The sequence below is a fragment of the Mus caroli genome, unplaced genomic scaffold (genome assembly GCF_978045245.1).
Source record: "Mus caroli unplaced genomic scaffold, Mus_caroli_1 scaffold_20, whole genome shotgun sequence".
NCBI classification, from domain to species: Eukaryota; Metazoa; Chordata; class Mammalia; order Rodentia; family Muridae; genus Mus; species Mus caroli.
This window is the reverse complement of record NW_028227275.1, coordinates 47,279,372-47,299,037: the sequence shown is the minus strand read 5'-3', so window position 1 is coordinate 47,299,037 and position 19,666 is coordinate 47,279,372. Positions and strand designations below refer to the sequence as shown.

Sequence of the window (19,666 nt, the reverse complement as noted above, 5' to 3'; positions counted from 1 at the left end):
AAGCAGTTGATTAAGACAGGTAGAGATACATCCAACCATTGGACTGAAGTTGGAAACCCTTATGATTGAATTAGGGGAAGGATTGAAGAAGCCAAAGGGGAAAGCTAACCCATAGGAAGACCAGCTGTCTGGAATAACCCGGACCCCTGGGAACTCCCAGAAACTGAGCAACCAACTCTGCAGCATACAAGAAATGGTCCAAATCCCTGGCACATATATAGCAGATGACTGCCTGGTCTGGCCTCAGTGAAAGAAGATGCATCTAATCCTTGAAAGACATGAGGCCCCAAGGAAAGGGAATGCCTGGTAGGGGACAGCGAAAGCACTCTTTTATAGGCAAGGGGGAAGAGGAATAGAATGAAGAACTGTGGGAGGGGGAATCGGCAGTGGGGAGGGGAGTCAAAGGCTGAAATATAAGTAAATAAAATAAGTTTTAAAAAATCAGAAAAAATGTTTTTATTTTTAGTTCTGTAATCATGTAGGTTGTATGGGAGACAGAGCATGGAGGGAGAGAGACAATGCACACAGAAGCGAGAAGTTTCCCATGAATCTGGAGCTATAGGTAACAGTCTAGTGTGGATGCTTGGAACAGAATTGAGTCCTCTTCACCAGCAGGATACAATTTTCAACCAATAACAAATAAGCATTTGTTTAAGGAAATGATACAAAACATTTATTGCTCAAAATCCTCGAGATAATTAAGTTTTAGAAGCCAAACCTACATTTTCTGCTTCAATATATAAGTGCAATTCTGAGAGCAAAGTCATATATTTTAAGAAGATAAAGCAAAGGCCCAACAGATAAGAACTTTGAACTGATGAGGCTTAAGTCTTACTTTCTTGAGAAGCCTTAATTCTTTTGAAAGCCTTCTTCAGAGCCTCCTTTACTTCCTTGTTCCTCAGGCTATAGATCATGGGGTTCAACATAGGGATCACCACAGTATAGAATACAGACACAATCTTGTCTTCCCAGAGGGATTTGCCCATGTTACCTTTCAAGTACATAAATATAATTGTTCCAAAAAAAAGAGCCACTGCAATCATGTGAGATGCACAAGTAGAGAAGGTCTTGGCTTTGGCTCCTGCTGTACGAATCTTCAGAATAGCCCAGATAATGAAGAGGTAAGATACAAGAATCACTGAAACACTAGTTATGATGACCAAAAAAGCAAAAAGGAAGATGACCTGTTCCTGTAACTTGGTCTCACTACAGGCAAGCTTCAGCAGGGGTGGGAGGTCACAAAATAAGAAATCAACTTGGTTGGATTTACAGAAGGAAATGGAAAAAGTACACCCAGTTCGTACCACAGTATTTACCATTGCACCAGAGTATGCTGCAGCAACCAGCCCCAGACGAGTCTGTGGTGTCATGGCCATCGCATAAAGAAGGGGGTTACATACAGCCACATAGCGGTCATAAGCCATCACAGCCAAAAGGAAACACTCAGTACTAGCATACAAGGTGAAAAAGAAGAACTGGGTAGCACAGTGCTCATAAGTGATGACCATCTTATTATTCCCCAAGATCTCCAGCAGCTGTGGCACAATAACAGATGAGTAGCAAACATCCAGGAAGGACAAATGGCTGAGGAAGAAGTACATGGGTGTTTGGAGCCGAGAGTCACTCTGAATTAGCATGATCATGCCCAGGTTTCCAAAAATGGTGATGAGATAAAAGGTCAAAAACGTAAAGAAGAGACCCAACTGTAGCTCTGCCTGAAGCTGGAATCCCATGAGAATAAATTCTGTCAATCTGGTGCCATTGTCTGCCATAAAGCCAAATTCACCTGAGAAAATAAAGTAAGAGCAATAATAAGATATTTCTAGATATTAGCATGACTACAAACTGCTTGGTTCTCAGTAATGAGCCTCATTTGCAAAACACTTTTCAACTTTCACAAGCTTGGTTTTGCTTGAACTAAAAATCCTGCATAGCACAAAAATGATGTGATAATACCACTTTTGACTAAAGAATTACAAAGAGATAAAGTGACTGACACACCCCACAAGGTCTCTTAATTAGGAAACAGGCAAATTCCAATCTAGTATTAAGTTTCTCAGGGACTTCCAAATTTTTGCATGTCCACTACTGGAGTTGTATATTGAATTCATGTGCAGCCAGAAAAAGGTTTCACAGAAACAATTTATACAATAGTATATATAAAAAGTTTTCAGACTTTGAACAACCTTTCTGGACCTTGTGTTTCTCCTTGTTTACTAAGATTACAACACCACAGTCAAAATATTAAAAAGAAGTATCAAATAATACGAGGTGTCAACTTATACGTCTCTCATCACTAAATGTAACCACCCATGCTGATAATAGGTTACATCTTAAGCTACAGAAAGACCAAGTGAAAAACCCCAGACATTTCAGATTATTGCCAAAGAAATTGATTAATTTTCTCAAATTTACATCAGGATCCCATTGCTGAAGATAACACCTACATAAACCATTGAACACAGAGAATTCTGGTGCCAATCTAGAAGATTAACTCCAACTGACCAATGTTCATGATACAGAAAAGAACTCTGCATGCTACCAGATGAGAAGTTAAACACCAACTCAGCTACAAACCTTTGATCTACAATAGTGGTTTGCCTATAATATACATTGGTGCAACAGAGGAACAAAAACTCTGGGAGTTATCATCCACTACATGATTGGATTTAAGACCCATTCCATGAAAAAGAATCCATACCTGACACTGCTCAGGTGGTCAAAAACCTGAGACCAGACAGTGTATTAATGTCAGGGGAATCAAATACTACTCTTCTGCTAAAGGAATGTAGCAATAAAATTACCCCTGACACCATTCTATTATATACCACAATAGCTGTGTCTTGCTCAGCCCACATCTCAGAAACCTCCTTCTGCAGTAGATAGGAACAAATACAGAGACTGATCCACATATAGAAATTGGGAGATCTTGTAATATTCAGTCCTACATGGGCTGTCTCTATCAAATCCCTCCCCTCAGAGATCTGGAACGTCAGGAGAACAGGAGGCAGAAAGATTTTGAGCCAGAGCAAATGGAGGACAGAAAAGAAATAAGGCCTTTTAGACACAAGAGAACTGATGTACTTGTGAACTCAGAGATAATGGCAGCATGCACAGTTCTAAGTCAGATGGTCCCAGCACCACGATGGGAAGTAGTCACAACTGCCCATCCTTAACCCAGAGCCTATATCTAATAGAGAATGACTTACAAAGGAAAACAGCTCCCTCCAAAAGTGTCTCACTGGGTTTATCAAACAGTCCTACATGTCAAATCATTATCAGTCATGGAGATGCATGAACCATTCCAGAACAAGTGTACAAAGTCCATTAAGAGAGAGAATTGGCATCATAAATTATAATTCTAACAAACATGGGGTTCTCTCTGGAAAGTAAGACATGTCTAGATCTGTGCCTTTCTATCTTTGTCATTTGTAGCACTGAAACACTGGAATGTAGACAAGTAAAACACCATTTAATTGTTCTCTCAGCATGATTGGAAAAAATGTAAAGTTTATCTCATATAGGTTTAGATAAAAAAAATAAAGTAAAACTTTGATGATTAGCAAGAGATGATTTAATGATGGAATAATGGTCAATGTCTGGAGGTTCATCCCCAAATCTGGAATTCTTATTAATATGAATGTTTTATTTGTTTTTTGTATTCTTATGGCATAATCTTATTTTTATCTTCTCCTGAATCAGTAACTTGCTCTGTTCTCAGGAGTTTGTGGAGGTGCAGAGAGGTGGCTCAGGAGATACTAGCATGCACTACTCTTGCAGAAGACCCCAATTCAGTGCTCAGTCCACTTGACAAGCAGCTCAAATATTCATGAAAGTTCACCTATAAGATTCCTAACAATTTCTTATAACCTTGGAGGAGAGCTGTACAAATATACACACAGATACATATTTTTAATTAAATATTTACATTTTTAAAAGTCTGTATAATCAAAGAGAAAATTATTTGTATTCATGGAGCTATATTGTCCAGCAAACTCTCTTCCTGACTTCACCAGGCCCACAGAACTAGGAACATCCATCTCTAGATCCTTCCCCATCCACCATTGACCTGTCCATACAAAAATAATTACCATAAATCCAAACATAATGATGATAGATGACTTTAAAGAGGAAATTAATAAGTCTCTTAAAGAAATACAGAAAATTACAATTAAATACATGAAGGAAATGAACCAAGATATAAAAACAAAAATAGAAGCAATAAAAAAAACAACCTGTGGGAATCCAGGAGATGAATAACCTAGAGAAGGAAACAAGAGATATATAAGCATCAACAGAATATGAGAGATGGAAGTGAGACTCTCAGGCATAAAACATACAATAGAAGAAATTGATACTTCAGTCAAAGCAACTGAATAACTATCTACACAATAATTATTGGGTCAGGGAAGAAATCAAGAAAGAAATTGAAGACTCTAGAATTAAATAAAAATGAAGATATAACATATTCAAACTTATGGGACAAATTGAAAGCAGTGTTAAGAGGAAAGTTCATAGCATTAAGGGCCTTTGAAAAGAAATGGGAGAGAGCTCATACTAGCAACTTAAAAGCACACCTGGAAGCTCTAATAAATAAATAAATAAATAAATAAATAAATAAATAAATAAATAAATAAATAAATGTAGAGATGATATGAAATTATACAGAAATTGCCCCTAAATTTCTACCAGAGACTCCTACACCTTAAAAACACCATCATCAAAGTGGCTAGATATAAATTATCAAAACAAAATAAGTAGCATCCCTTGATACAAATGACAATCAAGCTAAGAAAGAAATTAGAAAAACAACACCCTTCACAGAAGCCATAAATATTATAAACTATCTTTGTGTAACTCTAACCAAGCACATGAAAGACCTTTAGGATAAGAATGTCAAGACTCTAATCAAGGAAACTGAACAAGATATCAGAAGATGGAAAGATCTCTAATGCTCCTGGATTTTACTATTAAATAGGATTAAAATAGTAAAAATTTCCTTCTTACCAAAAGTAATCTAAAAATTCAGTGCAATTCCCATCAAAATTTCAACACAATTCTTACAGACCTTGAAAAATTATCAATTTCCTATGAAAAACAAAAAACACAGGATAGCCAAAAATAATTCTGTAAAATAAAATAAATCCTTTAGATATCAAGCTGTACTACAAAGCAATAGTGATAAAAAAAATTGCATGATGTTAGCATAACAACAGAAAAGTTGATCAATGGAAAGAACTGAAGACCCAGAAATAAATACGCATACCTAAGGACACTTGATATTTGACAAAGAACCCAAAACCAAACAGTGGGAAAATGACAGCATCTTCAACAAATGATGCTGGTCTAACTGGGTATCTGTATGTAGAAGAATGCAAATAGATTCATGTCTATCACTCTGCACAAAATTCAAGATATAGCAGACTAAAGATCACAACATAAAACCAGACACACTAAGTCTAATGGAAGGGAAATTGGGGAACTGCCTTCAACGCATCAGTACAAGAAACAAATTCCTAAACAGAACACCAATATCTCAGTCTCTAAGATCAATAATTAATAAATGAAATCTCTTGAGACTGGAAGAGCTTTGCAAGGTGAAGGATATCATCAATAGGACAAAATGGTAGACTACAAACTGGGGGAAAAGTATTGACCACTTTTACAACTGAAAGGACTAGTATCCACAATATGTTAAGATCTGAATAAACTGGATCTTAAAAGACCATACAACCCAATTGAAAAAAGGTCTAAAGAGTTATACAGATAATTCTAAGACTTAAATAAGTGCTCAGTGTACTTAGACATTATGGGAATGCAATCAAAATAACTCTGTGCTCCCATCTTACACCCATAAGAATGGCTAAGATCAAAAGCTCAAGTGACAACACATGTTGATTAGGATGTGGAGCAAGGAAAACACTCTTTCATTGCTGGTGAGAATGCACACTTCTACAACCATTGTTGAAATCAATGTTGCAGTTTCTCAGACAATTTTCAATAGTTCTACCCCAGGGCCCAATTATACCACTCCTGACCATATACCCAAAAGATACTTCACTCTACCACAAGGACACTTGCTCAACGGTGTTCATAGCAGCTTTATTCATAATAGCCAGAAGCTGGAAAAAAAACCTAGATGTCCCTCAACTGAAGAATGGATAAAGAAAATGTGGTATATATACATATTGTAATCCTATTCAGCTATTAAAAATGAAGACATCATGAAAGTTGCAGGCAAGTGAATGAAACTAGAAAATATCATCTTGGGTGATGGAACTCAGACACAGAAAAACACGTATGGTATGTATTCACTTATAAGTACACATTGGCTGTAAAGTGCAGGATAAACATGCTACAATCCAGAGACCCAAAGAAACTGAGAAAATGGATGGCCCAAGGAAGGATGTGTAAATCTCGTTCAGAGGGAAAAACAATAAAGTTATCAGAAGTGGATTGAGAGAGGAAACTCTGTGTCTGTGGGAGAGGGAATGAGGAGGAGAATGAGAATGTGGACCAGGGTTGGGGGGGGGGGAGCAGGAAAGAGCTGTGAGTTAGAATGGATATGGGGGGGGGCATCTCTAGGACTAGCTTTTGATCTTAGCCATTCTGATGGGTGTAAGATACGAGCACAGAGTTATTTTGATTGCATTCCCATAATGTCTAAGTACACTGAGCAGTTTTTTAAGTCTTAGAATTATCTGTATAACTCTGTACACCTTTTTTCAATTGGGTTATTTGGTCTACAGGGAAGGCTCTGAGGAGTGAATGGAGATGACTCCAACTGATATTCCTACCAGCAAGAGATATGGAGAATGAAGTGGCCACCGCTATTAGCACTGGAGGACAACCAGAGGAGAGAGGGGAAAATTAACCCATTCACAAAAACTTACACCTAAACTTTGTCCTGCCTCCAATATGTACAGGGAAAAACCTGGATAGGGACCCAAGCCCTGGTACTATTAATGATATTCTGCCATTCTTCCAGACAGGAATCTAGGGTAAATCTCTACTGAGAGGTTTCACACAGCAATGGATTAAAACAGATGCAGAAACCCAGAGCCAAACATTAGGCAGAGCTGTAGGAGTCTTGTAGAAGAGTGGGGATAGAAGTAAGTGAACTGAAAGGGTCAAGGACACAATAATAATAATAATAATAATAATAATAATAATAATAATAATAATAAAGAAGACTTACAGAGTCAACTAACCTATACTCCTAGGGACTTACAAAGACCAAACTACCAACCAAAGAGTTTGCAGGGCTGAATGAATGTAGACCCCCACACACACACATTTGTAGCAGATGTACAGCTTGACCATGTTGGTCACATAACAATTGGAACAGAGGCTGCCTCTGACTTTGTTGCCTGCCATTGGATCCCCTGCCCAAACTGGGATGCCTGGTTTGGCCTCAGTGGGAGTGGATGCTTTTAGTGCTGCTGTGAGAGATGTCCCAGGGTGAGGTGATACACAAGGAAGGCTTTCCCTTCTATGAAGAGATGGGGAGGTGGTAATGGTGGGCAGAATTGGTAAGGACAAGACCAAGAGGAGAGGAGAGAAATGGACTGTGATAAGAATGTAGAGTGGATATTGAAATAAATAAATAAATAAATGAAAAAAATAAAGTCTTGTGCCACTACTTCCCAATCAATATATACTTTTATGAGGATAGTAATCATTTTAATAACTAAGACTTTATGTCTAAATGTTAAATGGATATATTTTGACAGAATAAAAAGCTGAAAGGGTTTTATAAGATATGAAAGTCTGACCAAGTTGTTTAAGGTATATATGAAGTATATATGAAGGCTTAAATATATATATATATATATGCTCTGAGAACAGTTAAAATAATTTGTATACATAATTTGTATTCATGAATATATTTTGCTCATTATGCATCAGCCTTCTTTAATTACTTTGAAGAAAACCAGGAAGATCCATGTATTCATGGAGCTGTCAGTTTAAAAAAAAAAACACATACACAACATATATTTTACAAAGTAAATAAATACCTTTATCTTGACATAAGATCATAAGTTCTGTCATTTTGGAATTAAGAGTCAATATGAATAAGATCATAAGTTCTATCGTGCTGGAATTAAGAGTCAATATGAAGTAGGATTTTTTTTATATCATTTAAAGGGGAAGATGGGCTGGAATTTAATGGAAGTTGCATTTGCTTCAGAATAAAGATAACTTTGAAATGACCAGCCGGATTTTTATTCTGCTTCTACAATTTTCATTGAGAGGGAGAAAGTGTCTCACTGTGCAGCCCAGGCTGTTCTCAAACTTACTATGTCACCAAGCTGACATTGGACTTCTGATTCTCTAGTCTCTGTTCCCAAGGCTGACATATGGGAATGTGTGTGTCATCACACCTGTATGCTCAGTCTTTTTGTCTATAAAACCATCTTCTGCATTGACCAGAATAAGGTACTCTCAAATCCTACAGTCAAAAATAAAGGCCAACTCTATATTCAAATTCACTATTGTTTTATCCATTAACAATAATAATGACTGATGAATGATTATTCATTGTGATAAGTACTGTTGTAGATATTTTCTATAAATTGCCTCATTTACTTCTTAAAATACTGTATCACAATACACTTTCTTATTGCCCTTATTTGTAGACAGACAGGCAGAAATCTGTGGTGATGCAACAACTTTACTTAAGCCACCCACTAAGCAGGTATTGAAGTCACACCCTATCAGCCTGCAGGATTACACTTCCATTCACTGTTCCATTGTTCACAAGCATGGTAATACTGAGCATTACCATACAGTACTTTGTATACACAATATTCTTCTAGTGATTGTGTATATATTAACTTCTAGTAATGGTGGAGGGAGATGGTGTTAATTAATCTCTAAAATTCTGACATATGTCTCCAATTTTGAGCTGAAAACATTGTATAGGTTTGCCCCCCTGTAACATCATCTTTCTTTGAACATCTATACTCAAAAATGTCTAGAACTGCCCTCAGAGGAAACTCCTTTATTTCACAAAGTAAATACTTAGGGCAGAATCTACTCCCACCTGAGACCATCTGCTCCAACCTGCAAAACTAATGTCATATAAATGGCTATGCCTTGATCCTTACTACTATCTACCTACAGATATTCTCTCTTTGCCAAAACTTCACTCCCACACCCCATTTTCAATTTATTTTATCTTGCTGCATGTTATGCATTTTATAAGATATTTAAATACTTTTGGAACGATATATTGATGAGTAAATAAATAAAAAATAAAAATGTCATTATGTTGGCTGAATGCCAGGATAATCAGAATAATCAGATCTGTCAGCATCAGACCAATAAGAATATTTCCAAGCCCTGTGCTATCTTGGGTACAAATTCGGCAGAGGGTCCCAAGGTCCCCAAAGGACTCTCCAGTCTGCAGGCACCCTATCACACCCAGAATCTTGAGATCACTGGTTAGTGGAACGCAACATCTGCTCCAAAAAACCCAGAGGGTCTTATGCTAGCAGGAACAGGGACAAAGGAAATCTGCCCAACCAGTTGCTGAGGTTCATTCCAGTCATAACCAGACCTGTGCCATCTTGGGTGAGAACTCAGTGGGCCCTAGCACACTCAGGATCTTGGGATCACTGGTATGTGGAACCCAACATCTGTTCCAAAAATCTCAGAAGGTCTTGTGCCAGCAGGAACAGGGACAAAGGAAACCCTATCAACCAGCAGCTGGGGTTCATTCTGTTCAGCGCCCGCCCCATGTCGGGCACAAACTTGGGCACAAACTCACCAGGCCAAAGCACACCCAGGAACTTGGAAGCACTGAGATCAGTCTACTCAGGAGAGCACATGATCAGCAGAAGCAGCAGAGCTTCTTAAACAGGATCCATTAGGGCCTTCATCCTCAGCCAGGAGGAAGACCTCAGACCTAGACCCGTGGGCACCTTCCCCACAAGAAGAGAGTCTGCATCCACAGAGGACTCTGACCCCAGGACTCAGGAGGTAGATCTGAGCTACAGACTTCTGGGTACCTTCCCTGCAAGAGGAGAGCTTGCCTGCAAAGAGTGCTCTGACCAATGGGACTCAGGAGAGAGTTGGACTGCCAGGAGGGCTGAAAGAGGTTAAAGAATCACAGGAGGAACAAGCTTCAGCCAGAGACAGCTAGATCATCTAACACCAAAGATTACCAGATGGTGAAAGGCAAACATAAGAATCTTACTAACAGAAACCAAGACCACTCAGCAACATCAGAACCCAGTACACCCACCACAGTGAGTCCTAGATACCCCAACACACCTGAAAAGCAAGGTTCAGATTTAAAATCATATGTCATAAGGCTGGTAGAGGATTTTAAGAAGGGCATTAATAACTCACTTAAAGAAATACAGGAGGACACTGCTAAAAAGGTAGAAGTCCTTAAAGAATGACAGGAAAACGCTGCTAAACAGGTAGAAAAACTTAAACAGGACACACAATAATCCCTTAAAGAATTACAGGAAAACACAAACAAACAGGTGATGTAATTGAACAAAACCATCAAAGATCTAAAGACGGAAGTAGAAACAATGAAGAAAACCAAAAGGGAGATAGAAACCATAGGAAAGAAATCAGGAACCATAGATGCAAGCATCAGCAACAGAATACAAAAGATGGAAGGGAGAATCTCAGGTGCAAAAGATTCCATAGAGAACATCAGCACAACAATCAAAGAAAATAGAAAATGCAAAAAGATCCTAACCAAAAATATCCAGGAAATCCAGGACACAATAAGAAGACCAAACCTAAGGATAATAGCTATAGACGAGAATGAAGATTTTCAACTTAAAGGGCAAGTAAATATCTTCAACAAAATTATAGAAGAAAACTTCCCTAACATAAACAGATGACCATGAACATACAAGAAGCCTAAAGAACTCCAAATAGACTGGACCAGAAAAGAAATTCCTCCAGACATATAATAATCAGAACAACAAAAGCACTAAATGAAGACAGAATATTACAAGCAGTAAGGGAAAGAGGTAAAGTAACATATAAAGGCAGACCTATTAGAGTTACACTAGACTTCTCACCAGAGACTATGAAAGCCAGAAGATCCTGGACAGATGTTATACAGACCCTAAGAGAACACAAATGCCAGCCCAGGCTACTATACCCAGCAAAACTCTCAATTACCATAGATGGAGAAACCAAAATATTCCATGTCAAAACCAAATTCACACAATATCTTTCCTCGAATCCAGCTCTGCAAAGGATAATAAAGGGAAAACTCCAACAAAAGGAAGGAAATTATGCCCTAGAAAAAGCAAGAAAGTAATCCTTAAACAAACCTAAAAGAAAAAGCAGCAAAAACCGAATCCCAACTCTAACAACAAAAATAACAGGAAGCAACAATTACTTTTCCTCAATATCTCTTAATATCAAAGGACTCAATTCCCAAATAAAAAGACATAGACTAACAGATTGGCTACATAGACAGGACCCAACGTTTTGCTGCTTACAGGAAACCCACCCCAGGGAACAAGACAAACACTACCTCTGAGTAAAAGGCTGGAAAACAATTTTCCAAGGAAATGGTCTGAAGAAAGAAGCTGGAGTAGCAATTCTAATATCAAATAAAATCGACTTCCAACCCAAAGTTATCATAAAAAAACAAAGAGGACACTTCATACCCATCAAAGGTAAACCTTCTAAGATGAAATCTCAATTCTGAATATCTATGCTCCAAATGCAAGGCCATCCACATTCATTAAAGAAAGCTTAGTAAAGCTCAAAGGACACATTACACCTCACACAATAATAGTGAGAGACTTTAATACCCCACTCTCACCAATAGACAGATCCTGGAAACAGAAACTAAACAGAGACACATTGAAACTAACAGAAGTTATGAAACAAATGGATTTAACAGATATCTCCAGAACATTTTATCCTAAAACAAAAGGATATACCTTCTTCTCAGAACTTCTTGGCACCTTCTCCAAAACTGACCATATAATTGGTCACAAACCCAGCCTCAACAAATACAAAAATATTGAAATTATCCCACGCATCCTATCAGATTACCAGGGACTAAGACTGATTTCAATAACAACATAAATAATAGAAAGCCAACATTCAGTGGAAGCTGAACACTCTATTCAATGATACCTTGGTCAAGGAAAAAATAAATAAATTAAAAACTTTTTAGAGTTTAATGATAATGAAGCCACAATATACCAAAACTTATGGGACAAAAGGAAAACAGTCCTAAGAGGAAATTTCATAACTCTGATTGCTCCCCAAAACAAACTAGAGACAGCATACACTAGAAGCTTCATAGCACACCTAAAAGCTCTAGAACAAAAGGAAGCAAATTCACCCAAGAGGGATAGACAACAGGAAATAATCAAACTCAGGGCGGAAATCAACCAAGTGGAAACAAAAGGAACTATTCAAAGAATCAACCAAACCAGGAGTTGGATCTTTGCGAAAATCAACAAGATAGATAAACCCTTAGACAGACTAACTAGAGGGCACAGGGATGGTATCCTAATTAACACAATCAAAAATGAAAAAGGAGACATAACAACAGAACCTGAGGAATTTCAAAACATCATCAGATCCTACTACAAAAGGCTATACTCAAAAAAATTTGAAAACCTGGATGAAATGGACAACTTCCTAGACAGATACCAGGTACCAAAGTTAAATCAGGATCAGATTAACTATCTAAACAGTCCCATTTTCCCTAAAGAAATAGAAGCAGTCATCAATAGTCTCCCAACCAAAAAAAAACAAAAAACAAAAAACAAAAAACAAAAACAAAAACAAAAACAAAATACCCAGGACCAGATGGGTTTAGTGCAGAGTTCTATCAGACCTTCAAAGAAGACATAATTCCAATTCTTCTCAAATTATTCCACAAAATAGAAACAGAAGGTCCTTTACCCAATTCATTCTATGAAGCCACAATTACTCTGATACCTAAACCACACAAAGATCCAACAAAGAAAGAGAAGTTCAGACCAATTTCCCTTATGAATATCGATACAAAAATACTCAATAAAATCCTCACAAACCGAATCCAAGGAGTCTTCAAAACAATCATACATCATGACCAAGTAGGCTTCATTCCAGGGATGCACAGATGGTTTAATATATGAAAATCCATTAACATAATCCACTATATAAATAAATTTAAAGACAAAAACCACATGATCATCTCTTTAGATACTGAGAAAGCATTTGAGAAAATCCAACACCAATTCATAATAAAAGCCTTGGAAAGATCAGGAATTCAAGGCCCATACCAAAACATGATAGAAGCAATCTACAGGGAACCAGTAGCCAACATCAAACTAAATGGAGAGAAGCTGGAAGCAATCCCATTAAAATCAGGGACTAGACGAGGCTGCCCACTTTCTCCCTACCTATTCAATATAGTACTTGAAGTCCTAGCCAGAGCAATTCGAAAACAAAAGGAGATCAAGGGGATACAATTTGGAAAGGAAGGAGTCAAAAATATCACTATTAGCAGATGATATGATAGAATATATAAGTGACCCTAAAAATTCCACCAGAGAACTCCTAAACCTGACAAACAGCTTCAATGAAGTAGCTGGATATAAAATTAACTCAAACAAATCAGTGGCCTTTTTCTACACAAAGGATAAACAGGCTGAGAAAGAAATTATGGTAACAACACCCTTCACAATAGTCACAAATAATATAAAATACCTTGGTATGACTCTAACTAAGGGAGTGAAAGATATGTATGACAAGAACTTCACATTTCTGGAGAAAGAAATAAAAGGGGCTGGCGAGATGGCCCAGTGGTTAAGAGCACCGACTGCTCTTCCAAAGGTCCTGAGTTCAATTCTCAGAAACCACATGGTGGTTCACAATTATCCATGTCTGAATACAGCTACAGTGTACTTACATATAATAAATAAGTAAGTCTTTTAAAAAAGAAATGAAAAGGAACGAAAGAGAGAGAGAGAGAGAGAGAGAGAGAGAGAGAGAGAGAGAGAAGATCTCAGAAGATGAGATCTCGAAAATCTCCCATGCTCATGGATTGACAAGATCAACATAGTAAAAATGCCTATCTTGCTGAAAGCAATCTATAGATTCAATGCAATCCCCAGCAAAAGTCGAATTCAATTCTTCACAGAGCTAGAAAGGGCAATTTGCAAATTCATCTGGAATAACAAAAAACCTAGGCTAGCAAAAACTCTTCTCAAGGATAAAAGAACTTCTGGTGGAATCACCATGCCTAAACTCAAGTTGTACTACAGAGCAATTGTGATAAAAACTGCATGGTACTGGTACAGCAACAGACAGGTAAACTAATGGAATAGAATAGAAGACCCAGAAATAAACCCACACACCTATTGTCACTTGATTTTTGACAAAGGAGCTAAAACCATCCAGTGGAAAAAAGACAGAATTTTAAACAAATGGTGCTGGTACAACTTGCAGTTATCATGTAGAAGAATGAAAATTGATCTATTTTTATCTCCTTGTATAAAGCTCAAGTTTAAGTGGACCAAGGAACTCCACATGAATACAGAGACACTGAAACTTATAGGGGAGAAAGTGCAGAAAAGCCTCTAACATATGGGCACAGGGAAAAAATTCCTGAACAGAACAGCAATGACTTCTGCTGTAAGATCGAGAATCCACTAATGGGACCTCATAAAATTGCAAAGCTTCTGTAAGGCAAAAAGACACTGTCAATAAGACAAAAAGGCCACCAACAGATTGGGAAAGGAACTTTACCAATCCTAAATCAGATAGGGGACTAATATCTAATATATATAAAGAACTCAAGAAGCTGGACTCCAGAAAAACAAATAACCTATTAAAAATGGGGTACAGACAAGTCCCTTCCGGTCCACTGCAGAACCAGGGTTCCTTACCCACTGAGTCTCTGGACACCCGGAAGAACCCACACAGGATCCCCCATGGGATCCTAAGACCTCTGGTGAGTGGAACACAGTGTCTGCTCCAATCCAATCACGTGGGACCTGAGATTGCATTAATTAAGGAAGCAGATAACCCGGCCTGATCAGAGGCACAAGTCCCTTCCGGTCCACCCCAGCACCAGGGTTCCTTGTGCATGGAGTTTCTGGACACCCCCAAGGTCCTCACAGGATCACAGGATGCTCCAAGGGATATTAAGACCTCTGATGAGTGGAACACAACTTCTGCCAAGAGCCAGGTTCGAACACCAGATATCTGGGCATCTTCACTGCAAGAAGAGAGCTTGCCTGCAGAGAGTACTCTGACCACTGAAACTAAAGAGAGAGCTAGTCTCCCAGGTCTGCTGATAGAGACAAATAATGACCTGAGGAACAAGCTCTAACCAGAGACAACTATAACAACTAGCTCCAGAGATTACCAGATGGCGAAAGGCAAAGGTAAGAATCCTACTAACAGAAATCAAGACCACTCACCATCATCAGAACGCAGCACTTCCACCCCACCTAGTCCTGGGCACCCCAAGACAATCGAAAAGCTATACCCGGATTTAAAAGCATATCTCATGATGATGGTAGACGACATCAAGAAGGACTTTAATAACTCACTTAAAGAAATACAGGAGAACACTGCTAAAGAATTACAAGTCCTTAAAGAAAAACAGGAAAACACAACCAAACAGGTAGAAGTCCTTAAAGAAAAATAGGAAAACACATCCAAACAGGTGATGGAAATGAACAAAACCATACTAGACCTAAAATGGGAAGTAGACATAATAAAGAAAACCCAAAGTGAAGCAACGCTGGAGATAGAAACCCTAGGAAAGAAATCTGGAACCATAGATGCGACCATCAACAACAGAATACAAGAGATGGAAGAGAGAATCTCAGGTGCAGAAGATTCCATAGAGAATATCAGCACAACAATCAAATAAAATACAAAACGCAAAAGGATCCTAACTCAGAACATCCAAGAAATACAGGACACAATGAGAAGACCAAACCTACGGATAATAGGAGTTGATGAGAATGAAGATTTTCAACTTAAAGGACCAGCAAATATCTTCAACAAAATTATAGAAGAAAACTTCCCAAAACTACAGAAACACATGCCCATGATCATACAAGAAGGCTACAGAACTGCAAATAGACTGGGCCAGAAAAGAAATTCCTCCCGACACATAATAATCAGAACAACAAATGCACTAAATAAAGATAGAATATTATAAGCAGTAAGGGAGAAAGGTCAAGTAACATATAAAGGCAGGCCTATCAGAATTATACCAGACTTTTCACCAGAGACCATGAAAGCCAGAAGATCCTGGACAGATGATATACAGACCCTAAGAGAACACAAATGCCAGCCCAGGCTACTATACCCGGCCAAACTCTCAATTACCATAGATGGAGAAACCAAAGTACTCCACGACAAAAACAAATTCACACATTATCTTTCCACAAATCCAGCCCTTCAAAGGATAATAACAGAAAAAAAAAAAAAAACAATACAAGGACAGAAATCACACCCTAGAAAAAGCAAGAAAGTAATCCCTCAACAAACCAAAAAGAAGACAGCCATAAGAACAGAATGCCAACTCTAACAACAAAAATAAAAGGAAGCAACAATTACTTTTCCTTAATATCTATTAATATCAATGGACACAATTCCCCCAATAAAAAGACATAGACTAACAGACTGGCTACATAAACAGGACCCAACATTCTGCTGCTTACAGGAAACCCATCTCAGGGAAAAAGACAGACACTACCTCAGAGTGAAAGGCTGGAAAACAATTTTCCAAGCAAATGGTCTAAAGAAGCTGGAGTAGCCATCCTAATATCGAATAAAATCGACTTCCAAATCAAAGTTATCAAAAAAGACAAGGGGGGACATCAAAGGTAAAATCTCAAAGAGGAAATCTCAATTCTGAATATCTATGCTCCAAATGCAAGGGCAACCACATTCATTAAAGGCACTTTAGTAAAGCTCAAAGCACACATTGCACCTCACACAATAATAGTGGGAGACTTCAATACATCACTTTCATCAATGGACCGATCATGGAAACAGAAACTAAACAGGGACACAGTGAAACTAACAGAAGTTATGAAACAAATGGATCTAAGAGATATCTACAGAACATTTTATCCTAAAACAAAAGGATATACCTTCTTCTCAGCACCTCACGGGAACTTCTCCAAACTTGACCATATAATTGGTCACAAAACAGGCCTCAACAGATACAAAAATATTGAAATTCTCCCATAAATCCTATCAGACCACCATGGACTAAGGCTGATCTTCAATAACAACATAAATAATTGAAAGCCAACATTCACGTGGAAACTGAACAACACTCTTCTCAATGATACCTTGGTCAAGGAAGGAATAAAGAAAGAAATTAAAGACTTTTTAGAGTTTAATGAAAATGAAGCCACAACATACCCAAATCTATGGGACACAATGAAAGCATTTCTAACAGGGAAACTCATAGCTCTGAGTACCTCCAAAAAGAAACTGGAGAGAGCACACACTAGCAGCTTGACAACACATCTAAAAGCTCTAGAAAAAAAAGGAAGAAAATTCACCCAAGAGGAGTAGACGTCAGGAAATAATCAAACTCAGGGGTGAAATCAACCAAGTGGAATCAAGAAGAACTATTCAAAGAATTAACCAAATGAGGAGTTGGTTCTTTGAGAAAATCAACAAGATAGATAAACCCTTAGCTAGACTCACTAGAGGGCACAGGGACAACATCCTAATTAACAAAATCAGAAGTGAAAAGAGAGACATAACAACAGATCCTAAAGAAATCCAAAACACCATCAGATCCTTCTACAAAAGGCTATACTCAACAAAACTGGAAAACGTGGACAAAATGGACAAATTTCTAGACAGATACCAGGTACCAAAGTTAAATAAGGATCAAGTTAAAAATCTAAACAGTTCCATATCCCCTAAAGAAATAGGAGCAGTCATTAATAGTCTCCCAGCCAATAAAAGCCCAGGATCAGATGGGTTTAGTGCAGAGTTCTACCAGACCTTTAATGAAGATCTAATTCCAGTTCTGTACAAACTATTCCACAAAATAGAAGTAGAAGGAACTCTACCCAACTCATTCTATGAAGCCACAATTACTCTGATACCTAAACCACAGAAAGATCCAACGAAGATAGAGAACTTCAGACCAATTTCCCTTATGAATATAGATGCAAAAATACTCAATAAAATTCTCTCTAACCAAATCCAAGAACACATAAAGCAATCATCCATCCTGACCAAATAGTTTTTATTCCAGGGATGCAGGAATGGTTTAATATATGGAAATCCATCAACGTAATCCATTATATAAATAAACTCAAAGACAAACACAGTATGATCATCTCGTTAGATGGGGAGAAAGCATTTGACAAAATCCAACACCCATTCATGAAAAAAAGTCTTGAAAAATCAGGAATTTAAGGCCCATACCTAAACATGATAAAAGCAATCTACAGCAAACCAGTAGCCAACATCAAAGTAAATTGTGAGAAGCGGGAAGCAATCCCACTAAAATCAGGACTAGACAAGGATGCCCACACTCTCCCTACCTATTCAACATTGTACTTGAAGTCCTAGCCAGAGCAATTCAACAACAAAAGGAGATCAAGGGGATACAAATTGGAAAAGATGAAGTCAAAATATCACTTTAGCAGATGATATGATAGTATATAAAAGTGACCCTAAAAGTTCCACCAGAGGACTCCTAAACCTGATAAACAGCTTCGGTGAAGTAGCTGGTTATAAAATTAACTCAAACAAGTCAATGGCCATTCTCTACACAAAGAATAAAAAGGCTGAGAAAGAAATTAGGGAAACAACACCCTTCTCAATAGTCACAAAGAATATAAAATATCTTGGCATGACTCCAACTATGGAAGTGAAAAATCTGTATGATAAAAACTTTAAGTCTCTGAAGAAAGAAATTAAAGAAGATCTCAGAAGATGGGAAGATCTCCCATGCTCATGGATTGGCAGGATCAACATTGTAAAAATGGCTATCTTGCCAAAAGCAACCTACAGAATTAATGCAATCCCCATCAAAATTCCAACTCAATTCTTCAACGAATTAGAGAGAGCAATCTGCAAATTCACCTGGAATAACAAAAAACCTAGGATAGCAAAACTCTTCTCAAGGAGAAAAGTACCTCTGGTGGAATCACCATACATGACCTAAAGCTTTACTACAGAGCAATTGTGATAAAAACTGCATGGTACTGGTATAGTGACAGACATGTAGACCAATGGAATAGAGTTGAAGACCCAGAAATGAAGCCACACACCTATGGTCACTTGATCTTCAACAAGGGAGCTAAAACCATCCAGTGGAAGAAAGACAGCATTTTCAACAAATGGTGCTGACACAACTGGTTGTTATCACGTAGAAGAAAGCGAATCGATCCATTCCTATCTCCTTGTACTAAGGTCAAATCTAAGTGGATCAAGGAGCTTCACATAAAACCAGAGACACTGAAACTTATAGAGGAGAAAGTGGGGAAAAGCCTTGAAGATATGGGCACAGGGGAAAAATTCCTGAATAGAACAACAATGGCTTCTGCTATAAGATCAAGAATCAACAAATGGGACCTCATGAAATGCAAAGCTTCTGCAAGACAAAATACACCATCAATAAGACAAAAAGGCCACCAACAGATTCCAAAAGGATCTTTTCCTATCTTAAATCAGA

General features: G+C 37.9%; 1 protein-coding gene across 1 annotated transcript; it reads right to left on the bottom strand.

The window, feature by feature from the left end:
• Positions 1–824: 824 nt before the first annotated feature.
• LOC110285846 (olfactory receptor 9I1-like) lies at positions 825–1,772 on the bottom strand. The gene has a single exon (XM_021152295.2). It carries the CDS (start codon positions 1,770–1,772, stop codon positions 825–827), a length of 948 nt encoding a protein of 315 aa, XP_021007954.1.
• Between the last annotated feature and the right edge of the window lie 17,894 nt (positions 1,773–19,666).

Coding starts and splice junctions, on each gene's coding strand:
- LOC110285846 (XM_021152295.2), bottom strand. CDS start 1,772: ATGGCAGACAATGGCACCAGATTGACAGAATTTATTCTCATGGGATTC.